Source organism: Lissotriton helveticus, chromosome 1_2 (assembly GCF_964261635.1).
Source record: "Lissotriton helveticus chromosome 1_2, aLisHel1.1, whole genome shotgun sequence".
NCBI lineage: Eukaryota > Metazoa > Chordata > Amphibia > Caudata > Salamandridae > Lissotriton > Lissotriton helveticus.
Window position 1 is genome coordinate 249,780,178 of NC_136058.1, and position 19,896 is coordinate 249,800,073.

At 35.2% G+C, this 19,896-nt stretch overlaps 1 protein-coding gene across 1 annotated transcript in view; it reads left to right on the top strand.

Annotated features, from left to right (window-relative positions):
• LOC144800466 (vitamin D3 hydroxylase-associated protein-like) overlaps positions 1–19,896 on the top strand; it is a 504,232-nt gene that overhangs the window by 279,404 nt on the left and 204,932 nt on the right. The window contains exon 8 of the mRNA XM_078671682.1: positions 10,334–10,459. Coding sequence (XP_078527808.1) covers positions 10,334–10,459 — 126 coding nt within the window. The remainder of the gene's footprint in view (positions 1–10,333; positions 10,460–19,896) is intronic.

Here is a 19,896-nt window from a genome sequence, read left to right on the forward strand (position 1 = left end):
TTTTAGCATTCGCAATTTCAGTAAATCAGAGGGTTTGTAAACGCTAAAACCCTTAGCGATTCAGAACGGTAACTAGACATAATATCGACTCCACAATATCGAATGGTTAAAATATCGAGTAAAAAATATCGATTATAATAAAATATCGAAAACAAAAATATCGTTGGGAAAAATATCGAATGAAATAATGTTAAAAAAATATCGAGTCCAAAAATATCGACTCAAAAACATCGACAAGACAAAATATCGATATATAGTCAAAGTATAAAATATCGATAATATGTAGAAAAAAGGTACTAAATGTAAATTTTTTAGTAATAGTAATATAAATAGTAGTTAATGTTTAGGAGCGGGATGTTGGGTTAATAGGGGATAAGGGTGGGGAGTAATTTAAAATAAATAATTAATTACTATATGTTTGTAATTTTTTTTTACATTAATTAATTGGTAAATAATTATTATTAATTACTTAATAAATTAACTAATTAATATTAATTAGTTAATTAATTATTATAATTATTGTACATATTTTACATTATTAATTATTAGGTAAATAATTATTATTAATTAATTAATAAATTGAGTAATGTATATGAATTAGTTAATTAATTATTATAATTATTGCACATATTTTAAATTATTAATTATTTGGTAACTAATTATTATTAATTAGTTAATTAATTAACTAATTAATATAAAAAGTAGTTAATGTTTAGGAGCGGGATGTTGGGTTAATAGGGGATAAGGGTGGGGAGTAATTTAAAATAAATAATTAATTACTATATGTTTGTAATTTTTGTTAATATTAATTAATTGGTAAATAATTTTGATTAATTACTTAATAAATGTAATAATTAATATTAATTAATTAATTAATTATTATAATTATTGTACATATTTTAAATTATTAATTATTTGGTAAATAATTATTATTAATTAATTAATACATTTACTAATTTATATTAATTAGTTCATTAATTATTATAATTATTGTACATATTTTAAATTATTAATTATTTGGTAAATAATTATTATTAATTAATTAATTAATTTACTAATTTATATTTATTACTTAATTAATTATTATAATTATTCTACATATTTTAAATTATTAATTATTTGGTAACTAATTAATATTAATTAGTTAATTAATTAACTAATAAATATAATTTAGTTAATTAATTAATATAATGTGTTTAAAAATTACGTTAAATTAATTGACAATTAATTAAAAAAAATAACTAAATTACATTTTTTAGAGTAACTTTTTATATATAGTATATTTTGTTATTGTGACGTAATTTATTTGGAACAAATAATAATAATTATTTAATTTTATTATTTACAGGTATTGTGCTACTATATAAATATTTTAGGTATTGTTATAAATTTTAATTAGTGTTTAGGAGCGGGATGTTGGGTTAATAGGGGATAAGGGTGGGGAGTAATTTAAAATAATTATTTAAATAATATATGTATATAAAGATTTATAATTATTAATTATGTGGTAAATAATTATGATTAATTAGTTAATTAAATCTATAATTAATATTATTACATTAATTATTTAATATATTTCTTACATATTTTTTTATAGAAAATAATTGTTAATTATGTAATATATTTTTGTTTATTATATTATTTAGAGACATTTTTCTTTATTTATTTTGTTATTGTTAATTAATTAATTTTGAAAATATATAATAATTATTACATTAAATTAATTACAGCTAATGTGGTCATATATTCACTTCTTTGTTAATGTTCATTAATAATTAATTGATAATTAAATAATAATCAATATTTTTGGGTCAAGGAGTATTAGTAGGGTTCTGGGTCAGTTTTGTGTTTTTGGGTAAAGGGGTATTTATAGGGTTCTGGGTCAGTTTTCAGTTTTAGGGTAAAGGGTTTTTTAAAAGGTTCAGGGTCAGTTTTCAGTTCTTGGGTTAAGGAGTTTTTTTTGGGCTCAGGGTCAGTTTTCTGTTCTTGGCCAAAGGTGTATTATTTGGGTTCAGGGTCAGTTTTCAGTTCTTGGGTTAAGGAGTTTTTTTGGGTTCAGGGTCAGTTTTCAGTTCTTGGGCAAAGGTGTATTATTTGGGTTCAGGGTCAGTTTTCAGTTTTTGGATAAAGGGGTATTTGTAGAGGTCAGGGTCAGTTTTGTGTTTTTGGGTAAAGGGGTATTTATAGGGTTCAGAGTCAGTTTTCAGTTTTTGGGTAAAGGTTTTTTTTAATGTTCAGGGTCAGTTTTCTGTTCTTGGGTTAAGGAGTTTTTTAGGGTTCAGGGTCAGTTTTCTGTTCTTGGGCAAAGGTGTATTATTTGGGTTCAGGGTCAGTTTTCAGTTCTTGGGTAAAGGGGTATTATTTGGATTCAGGGTCAGTTTTCAGTTTTTGGATAAAGGGGTATGTTTAGGGTTCAGGGTCAGTTTTGGGTTTTTGGATAAAGGGGTATTTTGTAGGGTTCAGGGTCAGTTTTCAGTTCTTGGGTAAAGGGTTATTTTTTGGGTTCAGGGTCAGTTTTAAGTTTTTGGCTAAAGGGGTATTTTTAGGGTTCAGGGTCAGTTATGGGTTTTTGGATAAAGGGGTATTTTTTATAGTTCAGGGTCAATTTTAAGTTCTTGGATAAAGGAATATTTTTAGGGTTCAGGGTCAGTTTTGTGTATATAAAGTGTGCTACAAAATAATAAAAATATTTAAATATATTCAAAACATTTTAGTGACTAAAAGTTGCTAATTTTTAGGCTAAAAATTTTTTTTGGTACTACTCAGCTAAAAATATACTCTAAATATATGTACATAATATTATTATAATATATATGATTATTTGACAATATTTTATACAATAACATTATACTAAATTAGCTATTCTAATTTATACATGGTCAGTGTCCAGCACCTTTCCAGATATTAGTTTCACTTGAGTAGGAATAGTAAATAATAATTGGTCAGTGTCCTGCAACTTCTCTGATAATAGCTTGACAGGAGTAGGAATAGCAATTATTAATTGGTCAGTGTCCAAAACATTTGCATATAATTGTACATTAGCGTGTTATTATATAAAAAATGTATGCAAAATGGATGTTTTCACAAAACTTTATTACAAATTTTTATTTTTTTAATGTATACTACAATACAATCACAATAAAAAATACATGACATTTTTTGGAAATGTAGTATTTGCTGAATAACACATTATCATTTATGTACATGTTGTAACTTGTCACACAAAATTATTTAACAACATTTTTCTATAAATAACAATATTTATTATCATCAACTTTGAGTAACAAGTATTTATATTTAAATACATAACATGACAGTTACTTTTCTGTTTCTTACATTTATATTTAATAATGTTAATATTATATATTAATATTATTAAATATTTACTTTTTAAATTTAATTTTTTATAAAGTAACCTGACCATTATTATATTTGCTCAAACTATGGAAATAATAATTATGACAATTTTTGGCACATATTTCTGACAATGTTGTTTTTAAATTAAACATATGAATATATTATGTTGTTAACTTTATAACTGTAAATAGGAATAATATGTTTCATAATAATATCTGGTATTGGTAAAAGATTATTTATGCAATTATATACTTTTATAATACTTAGAAATTATTAAAAAACATTTTGTAATAATTAATAAAAATAATAACAAATATATTTATTATTATTATTATTAATTAATAAACTTAAACATTTATCTTTTCTTTTCAGAAATACATACATTCAGAGAAAAAAATACACATTATTTAAGGGCATTATTTATATAGTAAATGGTTATATTTTTTTATTAATAACAATAAATAAGTTATATTATTTATTATTATTAATTATTTACATAAAAAATAATAATGTTTAGTTCTAAACAAACACAAAGTTATTCCTATAAATATACACAATAGGAAAATATTTACATATATTATTTCAAGTGTTACATATTTTTTTTTAAATATTATTAATATATATTAATTACTATATATTAATTAATATTAAAGAAATGCATATTTTTTCAACACTTTAAATTATTATGAGTCTAGTGTATTAATTTGTTACAATAACAATGTGTATGTATTATATTTTTATACTATAACATTGTGTTTTCTATGATACCTTTTCAAAATTGGGTTAAGGGGACTACTTTTTTACCGCGTAAGGTTATTGCGCTCCATTCAGGACTGGAGAAGCTCGCGGTTGGGAGTTGCTTCGTGTGGAGAGAGGTAAGGTTAATTTTACATACAATTTATAAGTCAAGGGTTATGTTTGAGGGTATATTCGAACTGTGTAGTGTTTTTGTGTGTATGTATGAGTTGTTTATAAAGAGTTTAGGTGTAATGTCGTCGTTATAGATGCGTCGTGTATGTTTTAGTTCTAGTGTTATTTTAAGTGTTGGGAAATGTCTTTTTACATGGTTAATGTTAATTGTGAGTGTATTTACATATGTTATGGGTTATTTGTGGGTGGGTTTCGTTATCTATGTTTTTTTACAGGTTCCGGTTCCTCGCATGAAAACTACATGGAAGGAAGCGTGTTTTTTTTCGGAGATACTAATGTATGACTTATTATGGTTATATTTTGACGTGTATCTCCTATTTTTCGTGTTTGCCAGGAGCGGATTTTAATTTTTTTAACCTTTTTTCGGGTTTTTGGAGGGTTTGGTATTGGATTGATACATTGATATGCGTGACTGTTTTTTTAAAGTTGTGTGTATATCACTTTAAATACTAAAGTGTCCACACTACTGTTTTCGGGATTTTCTGGAGCGTTTATTTTATTTTTACATATTTTTCGGGTTTTTGATGGTTTCCCATATTGGAATTGTCCTACATTGTAATGGATTGTATGGATTGTATTTTGCTTCATTACGTCTTTTCCATCTACTAAAAGTTTAAGTATTTAAAATACTTTTTTTATTGGGTGGGAAATGTCGATCTTTATGTAATGTGTATGTGTGATGTAATTATAAATATTGCATATTTGTTCAGAAATAATGTCCAAAATTATGATAAGTTTGTAAAACAAATATGTATTACTTATAATTGTTTACAAATGTTTATTATTTTTATATGTACCATTATTGTAAGCAGACATTAGTATATTTTGTAGACATTTTTATAGTAGGGTTTTAGCTATTAATGACAGGTATTCTAATCCTCTAGTTGTAGGATAGAGTGTGACTTGACTTTGCAGTAGTCGGAACATTTGTTTAGTTTGTTTACTTAGTTTTGGACCAATTTGGGTCACAGATTGTTCCATTCTTAGTTCTTGATAGCTTTGTTCTTTTATCAAAGCATCTAGTAGGTTATGGAATGTGGGTCTGGTTCTGCTTGTGGTAGCTTGGAAAGCATTATGCCAGCCTTCTACACTGTTGTTGGTTTTAGCCTCTTGGTTTAAAGTACTAAGATAGACATTCCACCAAGGTATTTGGAATTTGGGTTGGCGTCGATGTCCAGATCTGTGCAACCTTCCCACCCAAGTATCTTCGAAATAGTCCAGTAATGGTGTTAGTTTATCTTCATTTCTCTTGTAATATGTGCTGTCAATTAATAAATTATAGTGTTCCACTACATCGGTAACAGGAACGTAGGCCAGTGCTATCAATTTTTTAATTTGATAGGCAAAGGTGCTATCTGTTGAGTACAAAATACTTAAAGTTGATTTCTGGAGATGTCTCCATATGCTCTGATTGAAATGATAGTAGCAACCCTGGATTGCTGTGTGGGGAAATGTTTTCAAAATGCTATTAATCATAGCTAATTCGAAATCAATAATTATTTTTTCTGGAAAATAATTATTCATTTCATTTTTGAGAACATTTAATATTTCTGTGTAAGTGTTTTGCTGTTTGTTTGGTAGCAAGCAGTAAATGAAAGGGATGTTATAGTTATGGTTTAACCCGTGGATGGAATATAGTTGATAAAAAGGTTTTGGGCATGGTTTAAATGTTCCATCCATCATCCATTGGGGACACTGTTGGATTTTTCTTAAATTGCTTGCAGTTGCAAATATTATGATTCTGTTTGTACTGCTTTCATTATCAAAAAGGATAAATTTGTCTTTATTGTGCGTGAGGGACATTTCTGGTGAAATTATAATTTCCTCAAAAGTAGTAGGGTTGGGTGGGGTTGTGGAAGTGCGTCTTTTAGTGTATGCAATTGTGCGTTTTAGGGACTCAATAGAGGGTAGTTGACCTGAAGCATGTGCTGGGACTTTTAACAGTTCCCCCTTAAGGATTTGTGTTTTTGGTTTATCACTTTGTGTGCTAGCAGTTTTAATACTTTCTAAAGCATCTCTTATTTCAATTTCTGTGACATTGGGGGGATGATTGTGTTCCCTGGTAAATAACACATTAGTTTCCTCAGTCGTAGCCCTTCCATAACATTTGTTTGAGTAATATTTTGTACATTTCCAAAAAACTTTTCTACCACTTTGTCTTTCTTGATTATAAACATAACCCATATAACATAACAGTAATTTATTTTTCTGTGACATCACAAATTCTGCACCTTCTGTCATTTTGTTTTACTTGTTCTAGGAAAGAGTAGAAAGAAACAAAATCAAAAAACATATATTTCACTTTGTGGTGCAAACTTAATTAATGTTGTATTTATACTTACAGTTACTAGAAGTAGTAATCACAAATGCAGAACTGTATTTTGAAGGATTGTCTTGTATGTATATCTTTATTGTCTGTTGGTATGAAAATTTAGAAATGCTAAGTTAATGTTTACAAATAACAAACGTTTTTCCAAGGAAAAAGCACTTTTTAATTTTGCTTAGTACTACATTTGATGTGAACATTACATATACTTACTTGTTTAAATAGTTGAGTTGTAGTATTTGGTGGAGTACATCAAGGTAGTAAAGTTCAGATCTGTAGAGAAGATAGAATAAATAAATGTTAAATAATATAAAAATTATTTGGAACCGTTGGGAAAGTGGAAATCTTTAAAAGTATACTAACTTCTAAATAAGTAGTTTTGTTTGCTGTAGGTAGAATAGATGTATGATGTATTCACAATATCTGTAGAGGAAATATAAAATACATAACATGGTGTTAAGAATATAGTTCTCGTTTTTTTCGGAAGTAAAAAGACAAATTAGAAGTATACTTACATTTTTTACAAGGGTAGTCTTGTCTTTTGGTATAGTTGATGTTGGATGATTTTATTGGATCTGTAGGGAAGATGTAATATGCAAGATATGTTGTTTAGAAAATAGCATTTTTAATATTGGGTGTTTACTAACAAAAACATATATACTTACATGTTTAATTAGTGTAGTTTAATACATTTGTAGTGTTGAAATAGGAAATTCGCTGATTATCTGTCAAAAAAATGTTTAAAATAAAGTATGAATCTTGTGAAATAGTGCTTAAAAACAGCAGTTGGTGTATAACCGAGCATTAATATATACTTACTATCTCATTTTCTAGGTGAAGAAATAGGAGCATGTATTAGGAATTTATTTGTAGTAGTTTCTATCAGAAAAGTAGGAGGAGAAAAAAATTAAATAATTGCAAGAGTTAGGAGATATAAGTAAAATAGTACACTACTAATTTAGATTTCTAAATAATGCATTGTAACTTACTTGAATAATTAGCTAGTAAACTGGATCTTCAAAGATGTTTGTTCAGGAAAAAAATCTTCAGAGTGTTGGCATATTCTTTCTATAGAGTTAGCAGCAGCAAATGGTATAATGCATGTATCCCTTTTATAGTATGTGTATTTTGTGTGCTTTGATTTGATTGGTTGCAGGATGAAAGAAATGATTGTATAGGCTAGTTTGAATTTTTTTTAATTTAATTGGTGTGTTTGTTGATGTGAGAATGGTGGTATGTGGTGATTTCCGCATTTAAGCAGGTTAGTTGTTAAATAAAATAGATGTGTAAGTGGAAAAAAATATTTAACATGTTATTTACATGTAAAGATTATTTTTCAAATGATATAACGCATTTAATAGAATGTATAGTAAATGTAGATAAATAGGAACGTTATAAAAGTAACAGGTATTATATGTAAAATGTTTTTTGTATAGAACAATGACTTTTATAGACTATTAATATGGTATTTTAGACATGAAAGGGTACAAAAAAGAACTCGATATTTATTTTGAAACGATATTTTAGCACTCTATATTTTAGTAGTCGATATTTTTGTAGTGTTAGGGGTAATTTCATGAACAACGATATATTTGTAGTCGATATTTATTAAGGCGATATTTAAGTACTCGATATTCTAAATACTCGATATTTTTTACTCGATATTTTTGCAGTTGTTGTAATAAGTATAGAAAGTCGATATTTTTGTAGTCGATAATTAATCAACGATATTTTAGCAAGTCGATAATGTGACCGTCGATAATATTTCACTGATCCATTCAGAACGGTTTGGGATAGGTTTTCTGAGTCATTAAATGGGCTTAGGAATCCATTACTAATCGGTATTTGAAAGGGTCTCGCTGTTGACTTAACCACCAACATCTTTACCGCAAGTAGGAGAGCCACTATTAACATAGAATCAATGGAGGCAGTTATTTGACTTCTAGTTAATTGCTATTGGTGGGGGGAAATTTCCCTTCTTCCAGGATTGTGCCCTGAATGCAACTAACAGTACCAAGTAAAAGGATTCTATAGTGAATGAAGCAAAGAGTATCTAAGATATCGGGTTCTATCAAACTGCTGCAGATATCTGTGACATCACAGAAGACAAGACCGCATGCAGTCTTGTGTGATGCTAGGGAACAGACTAGGTAAACTTAGACCAAAAGTCTAAGTTTAGACCTAAAGTCTAAGTTTACTACTACTAAAGTTAGACTTTTGGTCTAAATTGAGACCAAAGGTCTAACTTACACCAAAAGTCTAACTTTAGTAGTAGTAAAGTTAGATCTTCGGTCTAAACTTAGACTTCAGGTCTAAACTTAGACTTTTGGTCTAAGTTTACTTTTGTGAATCAGGCCCTCTGAGAGTACAAACTTAATCTGATGACTTTTGCAAGTACAATATTTTTGTAGATCAACATACACAAACACAGTTGCATATACACTTTCAATAAAGACTGTTGTTAGAAAACAAAGCAAGGTGTTCAACTATGAGTTCTTCTATTTTAGTAGAATGCAAATATATTGCCAAATTCATGTGAGCCTCGACTTTTTTCTGTGCAATGTAGAAATATTTCCATCTACCACTTCTGCATGTCTTGATAGAGACGGGGAAAGGAACCAACTATGGGGATCATTAGAATGGTGGGCGGATTGCCACCGCCGGCCTATTGGGGGCGATCCGCCCACCATCCGAACCTGATTTAGCACCGCCATATTATTATGGTGAGGGTATTGCAGTGGATGCAAAGTGCGCACGCCGCTTTTCCACGGTTCGCAATCGTTACAAATTGCCGGCCAGGAGTAGCTGGCGCACAATATGGTGGCGGTGCCTAGAAGGCACCACCATCCATATTATGATGATTGGTTGTAAAGGCCTTTCCATGGCGCCGATGCGCCATGAAAACGCTAGAAGGGATGTGCTTTGGGGGCATGTTGTGGGACCCCTGGGTGTGGGGGGGCAGGAGGGTGCACTTGTGGGGTACCCATTGTACCCTCCTGCAGTTCCATGCAAAAGTTGGCAGGCACCGCACAGTGCCTGCCACCTTGTGCACGGGAATGCACAACATGTTCATTTGGCATTGCTGTGAGTGCTGCTGTAAGTGGCGGGTGCTGCTGTAAGCAGCACCAGCCACAATATCAAATATGCGGAATGCGACCACCAGGGTGGCAGTCTCATCCTAATCAACAGTGTGGGACTGCTGCATGTCTGGTGGCCGGTCCCAGCACCGCGAGGATGGCGGGCGGACTGAAGTCCGCCCACCACCCTAATAGGCCCCATAGTGTTATCAGGCGGCTATGTGAGCAAAAAGAGCAGTGTGGATTCAGTGGAAATCATTTTACAAACTAGTAATTGCAGGGTACCCGCGGAATGTCATTTCACAGTACCAGCAATTATGGGTGCAGATCTTGAACACCAGAAGTATTGCGCAACTCAAAATCTGGGTATTGGAGTTCAGAACTGCACCAATACCAGTTTCCATACCCTCTAAAAATATGACAAATGTAAACTATTTCAGCAATGTAATGGAATATGACCACACAGAAATGTAATTCACATGTTTAAAGATCTCATTAGATACTTGATTAGATATACCATTGTTGGAGGCTGTTTATACCTGAATGTGAATGAATTGTTTACAATTCACTTTGTTTTTTAAATTCTCAATATAATACATTGGCTTGTTCACACTCTATACATTTGTATCCTGATTCCCTCCAGGTATACTCAAGTTCTGCGCCACTTAGGATTGGATACTACGACTCAGATGGCTATAACATGCCGGTTCCATGTATGAGACGAGCAGTACAGGAAACCAAAACACTCCTTGAGAAAGCTGGCCATACGGTTAGTATATGCTGACTGATACTGCAGCAAAGTACATTGCCTAAATAAATTATGTTTAGCCCAGCAGAACTCCTCTCCAACATGTGCAAATGTCAAGAGATAAAGGTGAGAATGAAGGGCATGATAAGCTTTTTTTAAAGGTGTAAATATATCAACACATATGCATATTTGTTAAATTCAGCTGCAAAGTATAAAGAAAGGCTCCTAAATTTTTAGTCATGAAATTAAACAGAAAAATAGTGAAAGGTTTTTGGTGACTAGCAATACACAAAACCAATCAGTTTCATCCCTAATGAACTTGGAATTGGACGCAGTCATTCTCTTGCTTGTGACATTGCCATTGAACTTACCTCCAAAAGTCGGTCTCAGCATGTTACCAGAGAATTTGTTAAGAACTCGGGTGTAATGTGAATGGTAAATCAAATAGCACACAATCACTTTTGTATTAGAATTAATTGGTAAACATCACGTATGAGTTTTTTCTTCCTGTCCAAACCTGAGGATAGAACTCGAAAAATAGCTTCTCAACTGGAGGTATTTTCTTTAACTGGAGGTATTTAACAGTGCTTACCCTAAATTTCTCCTGTAGAATTGGGAAGGATAGCTACACAAAACAGCTGTGTCTATTTGTTTCCATTTACAACCTCAAGTAGGACAGAGTTTTACTTTTTCCCACATCCGTGCTCACTAACTGGACACAGTTCATCAACTTATCAAAAACCTAGAAAAAAGCTTCCACCATCATAAATTCTTTGATCATTTCTGCCAGGATTGCAGAGCGGCACTGAATATTGATTTTAGGTACAATTATCTGTTGTAGTTAGCAAGCAGTCCACAACAAAATAGTTGTTAAAATGGGGTAACCATTAGCTGCCTTCCTCAAGCTTAGTGCTTAATTTACATCTGGAAACACAAGGTTTGAAAGAGGGCTTTTGAAGCTGACTACAAAAATAAATCTTTAGAAAACAGGACAGCATCTAAAATAACAACAGAAACCATGGGAGCACATTTATTTTAATTAGGTTTATAAGTCTTACACAAGAGGGTGAGACAAGTGCCTCCATTGCTGGAAAATCATCCTTAATTCAATCGATTAGTTATGTTATTTTATGGGTAGTTTTGTAGCGCGCGCAATTACTCAGGTGTATCCTGGCGCGTAAAAGGCAAAGAGGCATCAGAAAAGAAGAGGAATTTAGACTGTAATTTTAAAGAGGTGGGTTTTAAGTGCTTTCCTAAACAGATTGAAGTTCTGAGTGGCACGCAGCGCTGGAGGGAGAGAATTCCAAACAATAGCCGCCTTAAAAGCAGTCGAGTGTCCACCAAGGCGCGTGCGTTTAAAGCGGGGAACAACCAGCAGATGTTGGAAAGCTGACCTTAAAGAACGATTAGGTACATACCGGGAAAAACGTTTCCTCAGATACACAAGTCCCTGATCGTTGATGGCTCTATGGACAAAAGTAAGGGAATTAAACAGAATCTGCTGGGCTACAGGAAGCCAATGCAGGTCACGCAGATGTTGGCGGACACTGGACTTCCGTGAGATGTTAAACAGAAGTCTGGCTGCTGTGTTCTGAATAATTTGAAGACGATTGGTTAAATAGGCCGGGATGCCAATGAACAGGGCATTAGCGTAGTCGATTCGCGAAAGAATGAGAGCCCTAGCCACTGTTTCTCTGCCATCTTTGGAAGTAAGGGGAAAAATCTCCGGAGCGCTTTAAGAGTGCCAAAGCATCCACCAGTGAGTTTTTTTATGTGCTCATTGAATATTAAGTTTTCCCCAAACCAAACCCCTAAATTCTTGGCAGGTTTGCCCTCAGAATTAGGGGGAGGAAAGCCCGACGGCCACAAAGATTCCCTGAAGTTGGGGGGGAACTGACCATAGAGTAAAATTTCCGACTTATCTTCATTGCACTTTAATTGGGCAAGAGCAAGCCAGCTGAAGACTGAGGAAAGGCAGGTCTGGACCCGTGAAGTGTCCAGGTCCTTGCCAGGCCAGGTGAAATGCAGCTGCGTATCGTCGGCATAGGCAATTATTTTAGCACCCAGCCCTTCCACCAAAGAGATCAAGGGGGCCAACTATATGTTAAATAGCAGAGGGCTTAAAGTAGACCCCTGCGGCACCCCGGTCGTAAGGAGTTTAACTGAAGAGGAATAGGGGGGTAGCCACACCTGCTGCATCCGGTTATTCAGAAACGAGGTGAGCCATTTTGGAGCAGAGCCAGTAATGCCAATAACTGTCAAGCGAGTAAGAAGAAGCGGATGGGGTACCGTACCGAAAGTGGCAGAGAGGTCTAACATTATCAGAGCCGCTCTGCCACCCGCGTCCAGACATTCTCTGATGGCCTCGGATATTTCAACCAGGGCCGACTCAGCGCGTCCTTTAAGTCTCTTCTCTCAGCCTGCTCCTATTTAATATCTACATGGCTCAGTTGATCTCATTAATATATACCTTCAATATTGATACAACCTCATACGCAGATGACACACAATTGATCTTGGCCCTGGATAAAGACACCACCAAAACAGAGCTTCATTTTAAGCAATGTATGACAAAGGACAAACGCTGGATGAAACTAAACAATCTTAAATGTAACCCAGATAAAACCAAGATATTATTGATAGGAAAACACAATCCCTTTTTACCTAATCCAATGGTGCCAGAAGATGCACCTGCTCTACCTAACACAGTGGAAATCGCCAGGAATTTGGGAGTAAAATATGATGCTTCTGTCTATTTTCGGCTACAGACTCTTGCTGTGGCAGAAATGTGTTTTAATCTCATAATAACCCTTACAAAAGTTCTTCAATTACATTCCCTGCTCTGAAAGGAAGACAGTGGCAATTGGACTGATCCTTGTCAGATTAGATTACTTTAATAGCCTTCTCACAGGAACCAACAAACAAGTAGTAAAAAGGCTACAGATTGTACAGAATGCAGCAGCCTGTCTGGTGCTAAAAATGCCTTGTCAATCATCGGCTACTTCAGCTCCTAAGACACTGCATTGGCTGCCCATACAGAAAAGAAGCCCTGGCTTCTTCTGCGTAGCACTAGGATGCTTCAGTAGGAGTGATAGCCGCGCTTTACAAATTTTGAAATCAAAATCAAATATCTAAACAAGCCCATTCTCTGTCAGAAAGAGTATATGTTCTCATTGTTCGTTTTGATATCTTTCGCATAAAAAAAATTACTATGCAGATAGAAAAAGATGAATTATCTTTCCTTTCACTCCTGATGCTCCTGGATATGGTTTGTACAAACAATTGACACATTGTCAAAATATCACAATCATTTGAAAAACATGCGTTATTCCAGAAAGAGATTGGCCTTATATATACAATTAGATAAATGCTTTAAATGGTTGATCTCTTGATCTTTGTAAACTGAATACTAATGTTTCCACTTTAGTCCAAAGAATGTAATATCAGTAGGTTACACCAACACTTTTTTAATGTTTAGCCTATTTTTATTATATATTTATTGGCACTCCCTGTTCTGACAGTTTCTTTTTACCTTAATTTAAAAAATGTCTGTCCATTCAAGGTATACATCCTGGATAATGAATGTGTGTGAGAGGACCGATTCTTGATTGAGACACACGGAAACTGTAGATTTGTTGTGTTTATTGTTCAAGTGTGTTTTCTTATTATGACCGAACCTATTAAATTACATGTCATTTGAAATGTCTTTTAACATTATGTATGCTGGAATGTTTTTTCATTCAATGACTTATTGACTTGGTTTCAGTAAAAATATATTAGTTAAAAACGAACTTGAGTCCCACTTAAAAGGGCTTTATTTCGAGTTTGACAGAGGGGATACAAAATGTATCGCTTGCTGTATTTCAAATGCCATAGGCTACTATGCCGCCACATTTCTGATGGAGTATCACATGTGTCAAAGACTAAATTATTATTCATACTCTATTTTTCCACCCTAAATGGGCTTCAACCTGGCCTGAATAATGAAATGATTATATTATTCATGCCTCCCCATTTTTCATGTCTATTTAGCCATTAGTTGTCATACTCTCTTTTTCCACCATACAAGGGCTTCAAAATGGGCATGAATAATGAAATTATATATTTTTTATGTTTTTATTTTTTTTAATCAAGGAAGTCTGCTCCTTTTGTGACCTCGGTGTTTGACTTTTTTAAATTATCAATATGGTCACAATGAATTCCAATATTATCCACATAGATATTATGGTCTTCTTTTGAGCCTCAGTTTTTATTGTTTCCAAAATAAAATAAAATAATTAAAATACATTTCAATTCCAGACCCCATGGGCAACCCCGTGGACAGCGGGCACTGTATCAATAGAATTAACAGTACAGGTATTCAGGTAACTCAATTTCCTAACATTCCCAACATGCCCACTTTGGGCATCCAATCAGCTGCCTCCACATCATCCCAGTAGCACCAACTGGCAATGCGGTCTGCGAATACCATGCTCCAATACGGCACCCATCACTTTCTTAGCAATGCCGTCCTCAGTCTCCTTGCTGCTTTCGGGAGACTGAGGGAATTTGGCCTAGGTTTCCTGCCAGGCACTGAGCTTAATGAAGCAAGTGACCTACATAGAGGTCCTCTGTGTGTGCTGCATGCCGCGTTTTGTTCACTAAGCCCCTATTTATTGCTCCTGAGGTCCCCCTCCCCTCACAACATGCTAGGGTGCTGAGCCAGCACCTTTAAGTTATATGGCATAGTTCTTTCCTTGACTTGTTATGATACACACTTGCAGGGATACAAATAATCGTATGGTGAATTATTACTTAGCCTATTGAAGGGATTCTGCTGAAGTTTCCTGATCTTAAGATAGTAAGAAACTGGTAGAAGGGCAAGGCCTCATGCTATACACCACCCTCCTTTTTAAAGTACTGCCCCAGAATTTCTGAGGCCCTCAACTTTCAAATGGTGCCAAAATCCATATTCCTTAGTGATATATGTCATTTATTAATAATGCATTTTAGTCTTTTCTGGACTACTTTGAAAAACATTGAGAACAAGTAGGTGTGTTGTGAATAACTTGTGCACCCCCTCATATATTTTTATCTTGCTGTTGACTACATAGAAACTTTATCAAGTTTGAATTGTGTGAGTATAGGAAGTACCCTCCCCCCAGTCTTGACAATGTTGTCAGCACCAGCCCATAGTGGGTAAGTCAGGATGCATGAATGTATGCATGACTTCATGTTATTTCCACAGAATAACAATTTCACGTGTGTAGGGTGTTTTTATGCACTGCTAGAGACGAGAAACATGCGTGCTGAATAAGCATTATTTTCACAGAAAAGGATTTATATTGTCAATATGAATTTACTCCTAGGCTATCATTTCTGCTTGGTATAGGTAATACCTGCATGCATCATTACTAACTAGTTGAATACGGATCCTCTAACTCAATTGGTAAGATGAATACCCTTAACATTTTATAGGCCTTTTGTTATGGGCAGGAACATTTTGGCAGAAGACTAGATGTGTTAGTCATATTACCTATAGACATCATCCTTGTTTTAAACATTTTATCTAAACTTAGGGTACCTACCAATAAAGGGAATTCCCATAGGTTTATCCTATGGTATTTTTATGAATCTGGATCCCTGCTCTATCCAGCAATATTACTTTAGCTAAGAACTCCCTCAAACTTTGGAGGTTGAATCTGCCCTGGAAGGACTATATTACCAATGTGGGGTGAGGAAGCCTATGATGAAGCATGCCACATTACGTGGGTGAGGCTCTTTCTGGTTTCCCAGCTTAGGGAAGTGAGTATGGAACATTTTTCTGTTCTGGAATTCTGTTGTGCCCCATACTCTTTGGGTTCATAAACTCTAAATAAAGCCCAACATTGTTGGGACCTCTGGCCATATATAAACGAATACAAAAAATACAATTGGTTCTGTCGGTAAGTATTTCTTCAAACAATTGGACCAATTCATAGAAAGACCAATTAATCATAATAAACACAAACATAGAACCATATGGGGTAATTCTAAGAGCTTTTATAAATTGCATCATTCATAAATTCCCAATTTACATTTGCAAGGCTGTCAAAAACACATAGTGAAATATAGCATGTGACAAGGTGACATGTGGTGCTCAGTAGTATAGTGATGTGTGTAATATATACAAAGGGATTGGGGGAGGGGGAAAATGGCCAGAGATGCGAATATTTCAAGTAGATCTGCGGACTGAATAAATAAGTCTCTGCAGAATCTTTCAAATAATGCCAACCACAATGATTCCCTCATTTTAACTTCTAATGCCCAAATCCATCTAAAAATCCTATCCTGGAATGTAGCTGGGCTAAAGAAAAATATGTCTATACCCTCTTGGAATGGGTTTGTGGGAACTCATGACGTATGTCTATTTCAGGAGACTTGGAGTGTATTGGCGCTATATAACTTTGGCTACACTACGTTCCATATCCCTGCAGTCTCCACTGGGAAAGGTAGGCCTTCAGGAGGCTTAATAGCTTGGATTAGATTAGAATCGGGTTGGTCAGTTTCTACACATGATGTCGATAGCCACGACATCATGTGGTTAACATTAACGGGTCCTAAGGGTGGCGACTCATTGGAACTTTTTAATGTTTATATAAGAGGGACTGTGAATGGCAAGTCTTCATCTTGAGTGAGTTGGAAGATACTTATCTAAGTGCCCCACTTCTGCTAAAATTGTTGTGGCCGGCGATTTTAATTGAACATTTGAGCCATTAAGTTATGAAGATCATATAGGGACAATGGAGGAGGACACAAATGGGCAGTGCCCCCATTAGCTTTGCCCCCAGTAAAACGATGGTCTGAGATCATAATACAAGTACATGCCTTAACACTGGAATATGGTCTCAGAGCTGCAAATGGCAGAACCCTATCTGATACACGGGGGGAAAACACTTTTAACAAACTTGCATGTCCATCCTGTATTGACTACATTTTGATGGACTTTTGCCTATGGGCAGATATCATTGATAAGGAGGTGGGACATACCATTGATAGTGACCACAATCCTCAGACGTTAAAAATAAAGAATCTATGGGCTTCTTCCAAAATAAAACCTAACATCACTGCGATTACACTCCTCCCTACCAAGGAGCTAATCCTGTCAAACCGTGGTAGGCACCTAAGTTGGCCAAAGGTGGTAGGGGAAGAATTAAAGTTAACATATATCTCCTCATTCTTGGTATCCAAGATAGGCGAATTGGAGGAAGCTTCAGTCATAGCGCAGGGGCGAGAGAGGATTCCCCTACTCCACCAAGAAACTGTTGGTCTGATTGGTGCCCAGTTCCTTGGAGGACCCCGTACTGGCCATAGAAAGAAGCAATTAAAAAGCTCTAATCCATGGTACACAGAGATCTGCAAGGAGAATGGGCAAACCCTAATCGCAGCTGTAAAGGGGAAAAGCTCTACCATGGTTAAAATAGCGAGGAAGGAGTATAATCTATCCCTAAAACAAGCTAGGCGCGATTGGGAGGAGGCCCACTGGAAGGACCTAAAAGAGGCATCCAGTAAGAGAAACTCCACCTCCTTTTGGGCTTTAATTAAAAAGAAAGAAAGGAGTGACAACATCCCTATTCCAAATCATATTGGAACTGAGGTTTGGTGGGATCATTTTGCTCAAATATATTCGGAGGAAGCAGAGGGGCTGTCTAAAACCAATCAGCAACGCTGTCAGGCCCCTCATGAATTTGAAGCTCCCAACCCCTTCCAAGTGAATGAGATTGTGAGTGCTAATAACTGTATCATGCCTGCTAAGGCGGCAGGACCAGATGGCATCCCGGGTGATCTGTTCCTATTGGAACCTCATAAGTGGGCCAAATATATTCTGCTCTTAATCAACAACACAATGGAAGGGGCGGAAGTTCCGAACGCTTGGAAAGAAGCAGAGGTAATACCCATATACAAAGAAGGGAGATTGCCAGGATCCTGCCAATTATAGGCCCATAAGTTTATTAGACTCTATGCAGAAAGTGGTAGGCAGAACCTTCTTAAATAGGATCCAGAGTTGTATTGAGGATGAATCCATTCTTTCTAACTGCCAAGCAGGCTTTAGGAAAGACGCCAGTACAGTGGATCAAGTTTTTAGATTGCTTCTACTCTATTGGAAAATAGTAATCATTGGTAAGGGAAGCCTCTACCTCGCGTTCATAGATCTCAAGACGGCTTTTGATCTAGTGCCGCGCGAAAAGTTATGGTTAGTGCTACAGGAAATGGGCATACCCTCTTACATATTAACTCTCTTAATACGCCTTCATGAGGACACTTATGCCCGAGTCAGATGGGGGGACCAAGGGCAAAACACTGAGAAGATACCGGTTAACAGTGGGGTCCGCCAGGGTTGTGTGATGGCTCCTACCCTCTTTTCACTTAATGTGAATGGAGTGGTTAATTTCCTGAGCCAAGTGCCAGCTGACGCTCCAACCATGGCGGGGGAAAAAATTGCAACCCTCTTGTTTGCTGATGATACCCTTTTAATATCTAAAACCCCGATGGGTCTTCAGAAACTTCTCACCCGCTTCCAATTGTTTTGTACACTAAGGGGTCTATCAATTAACATCGCAAAGACTAAGTTTATGGCTTTTAACCCTGGGAAACTGTTTAGAAATAAACTTACTCTTAACGGCTCCCCTCTAGAGAGAGTCCATTCCTTTGAATACCTGGGTATTAGGCTCTCTGACAAAATGCTTTGGGGGCCACACTTGAACAAGATGTTATTGAATCACGAACGGGTGTCAGGTGCTATCTCAAGAGATCATCGCTCCTCCCCGTCTAGATTGGTAGACCCGGCCCTAGTAGTATATGAAGGAAAAGCGGTGAGTTCTGCAATGTATGGTGCCGAACTCTGGGGCTTTGAAAAAACTGAAGAGATTCAAAGATCCGAGAATAAATTCCTTAGAGACCTGGTATCTGTCCCTATCAATACACCACTAAAACCTTCATTTCTTGATATGGGCAGACGCCAGTTCAGCGAGGTGGCTAGACTTCGCCCCCTTTTGTACTGGGCGAGATTAAGACGCACCCCAGAACTATCTAATTATGCAGCTGGCCTTTCCGAGCTGATTACCCTGGACACAAACAAAAGGGTTAAATGGCTAAGGGATTTGAAAGATCTGTTGCTTAATTTGGGCCTAGCCGAATCCTGGGCGAACCAGGACCCGCTGACCAAGATGGAGCTAAAGAAGATTTATTGGAATTGGGTTAATCACCAGCTTTTATCCAATTCTAGGCTTGGGAAATTAACCGATGAATTCCTTCAGCACAAGCAAGTTGGTTCCCAAGAACCATATTTAGACTTCATCAGAATACCCAGAGATAGGGCACTATACATGCAGTTCAGATTTGGGTCCCTAATCCTAAATACCACTCTGGCAAAACGAGATCCCATAAAATCCTTCTTAGCTAACTGCCCCTGCTGTGAGGCCGAGCATGAAACGGTTGCA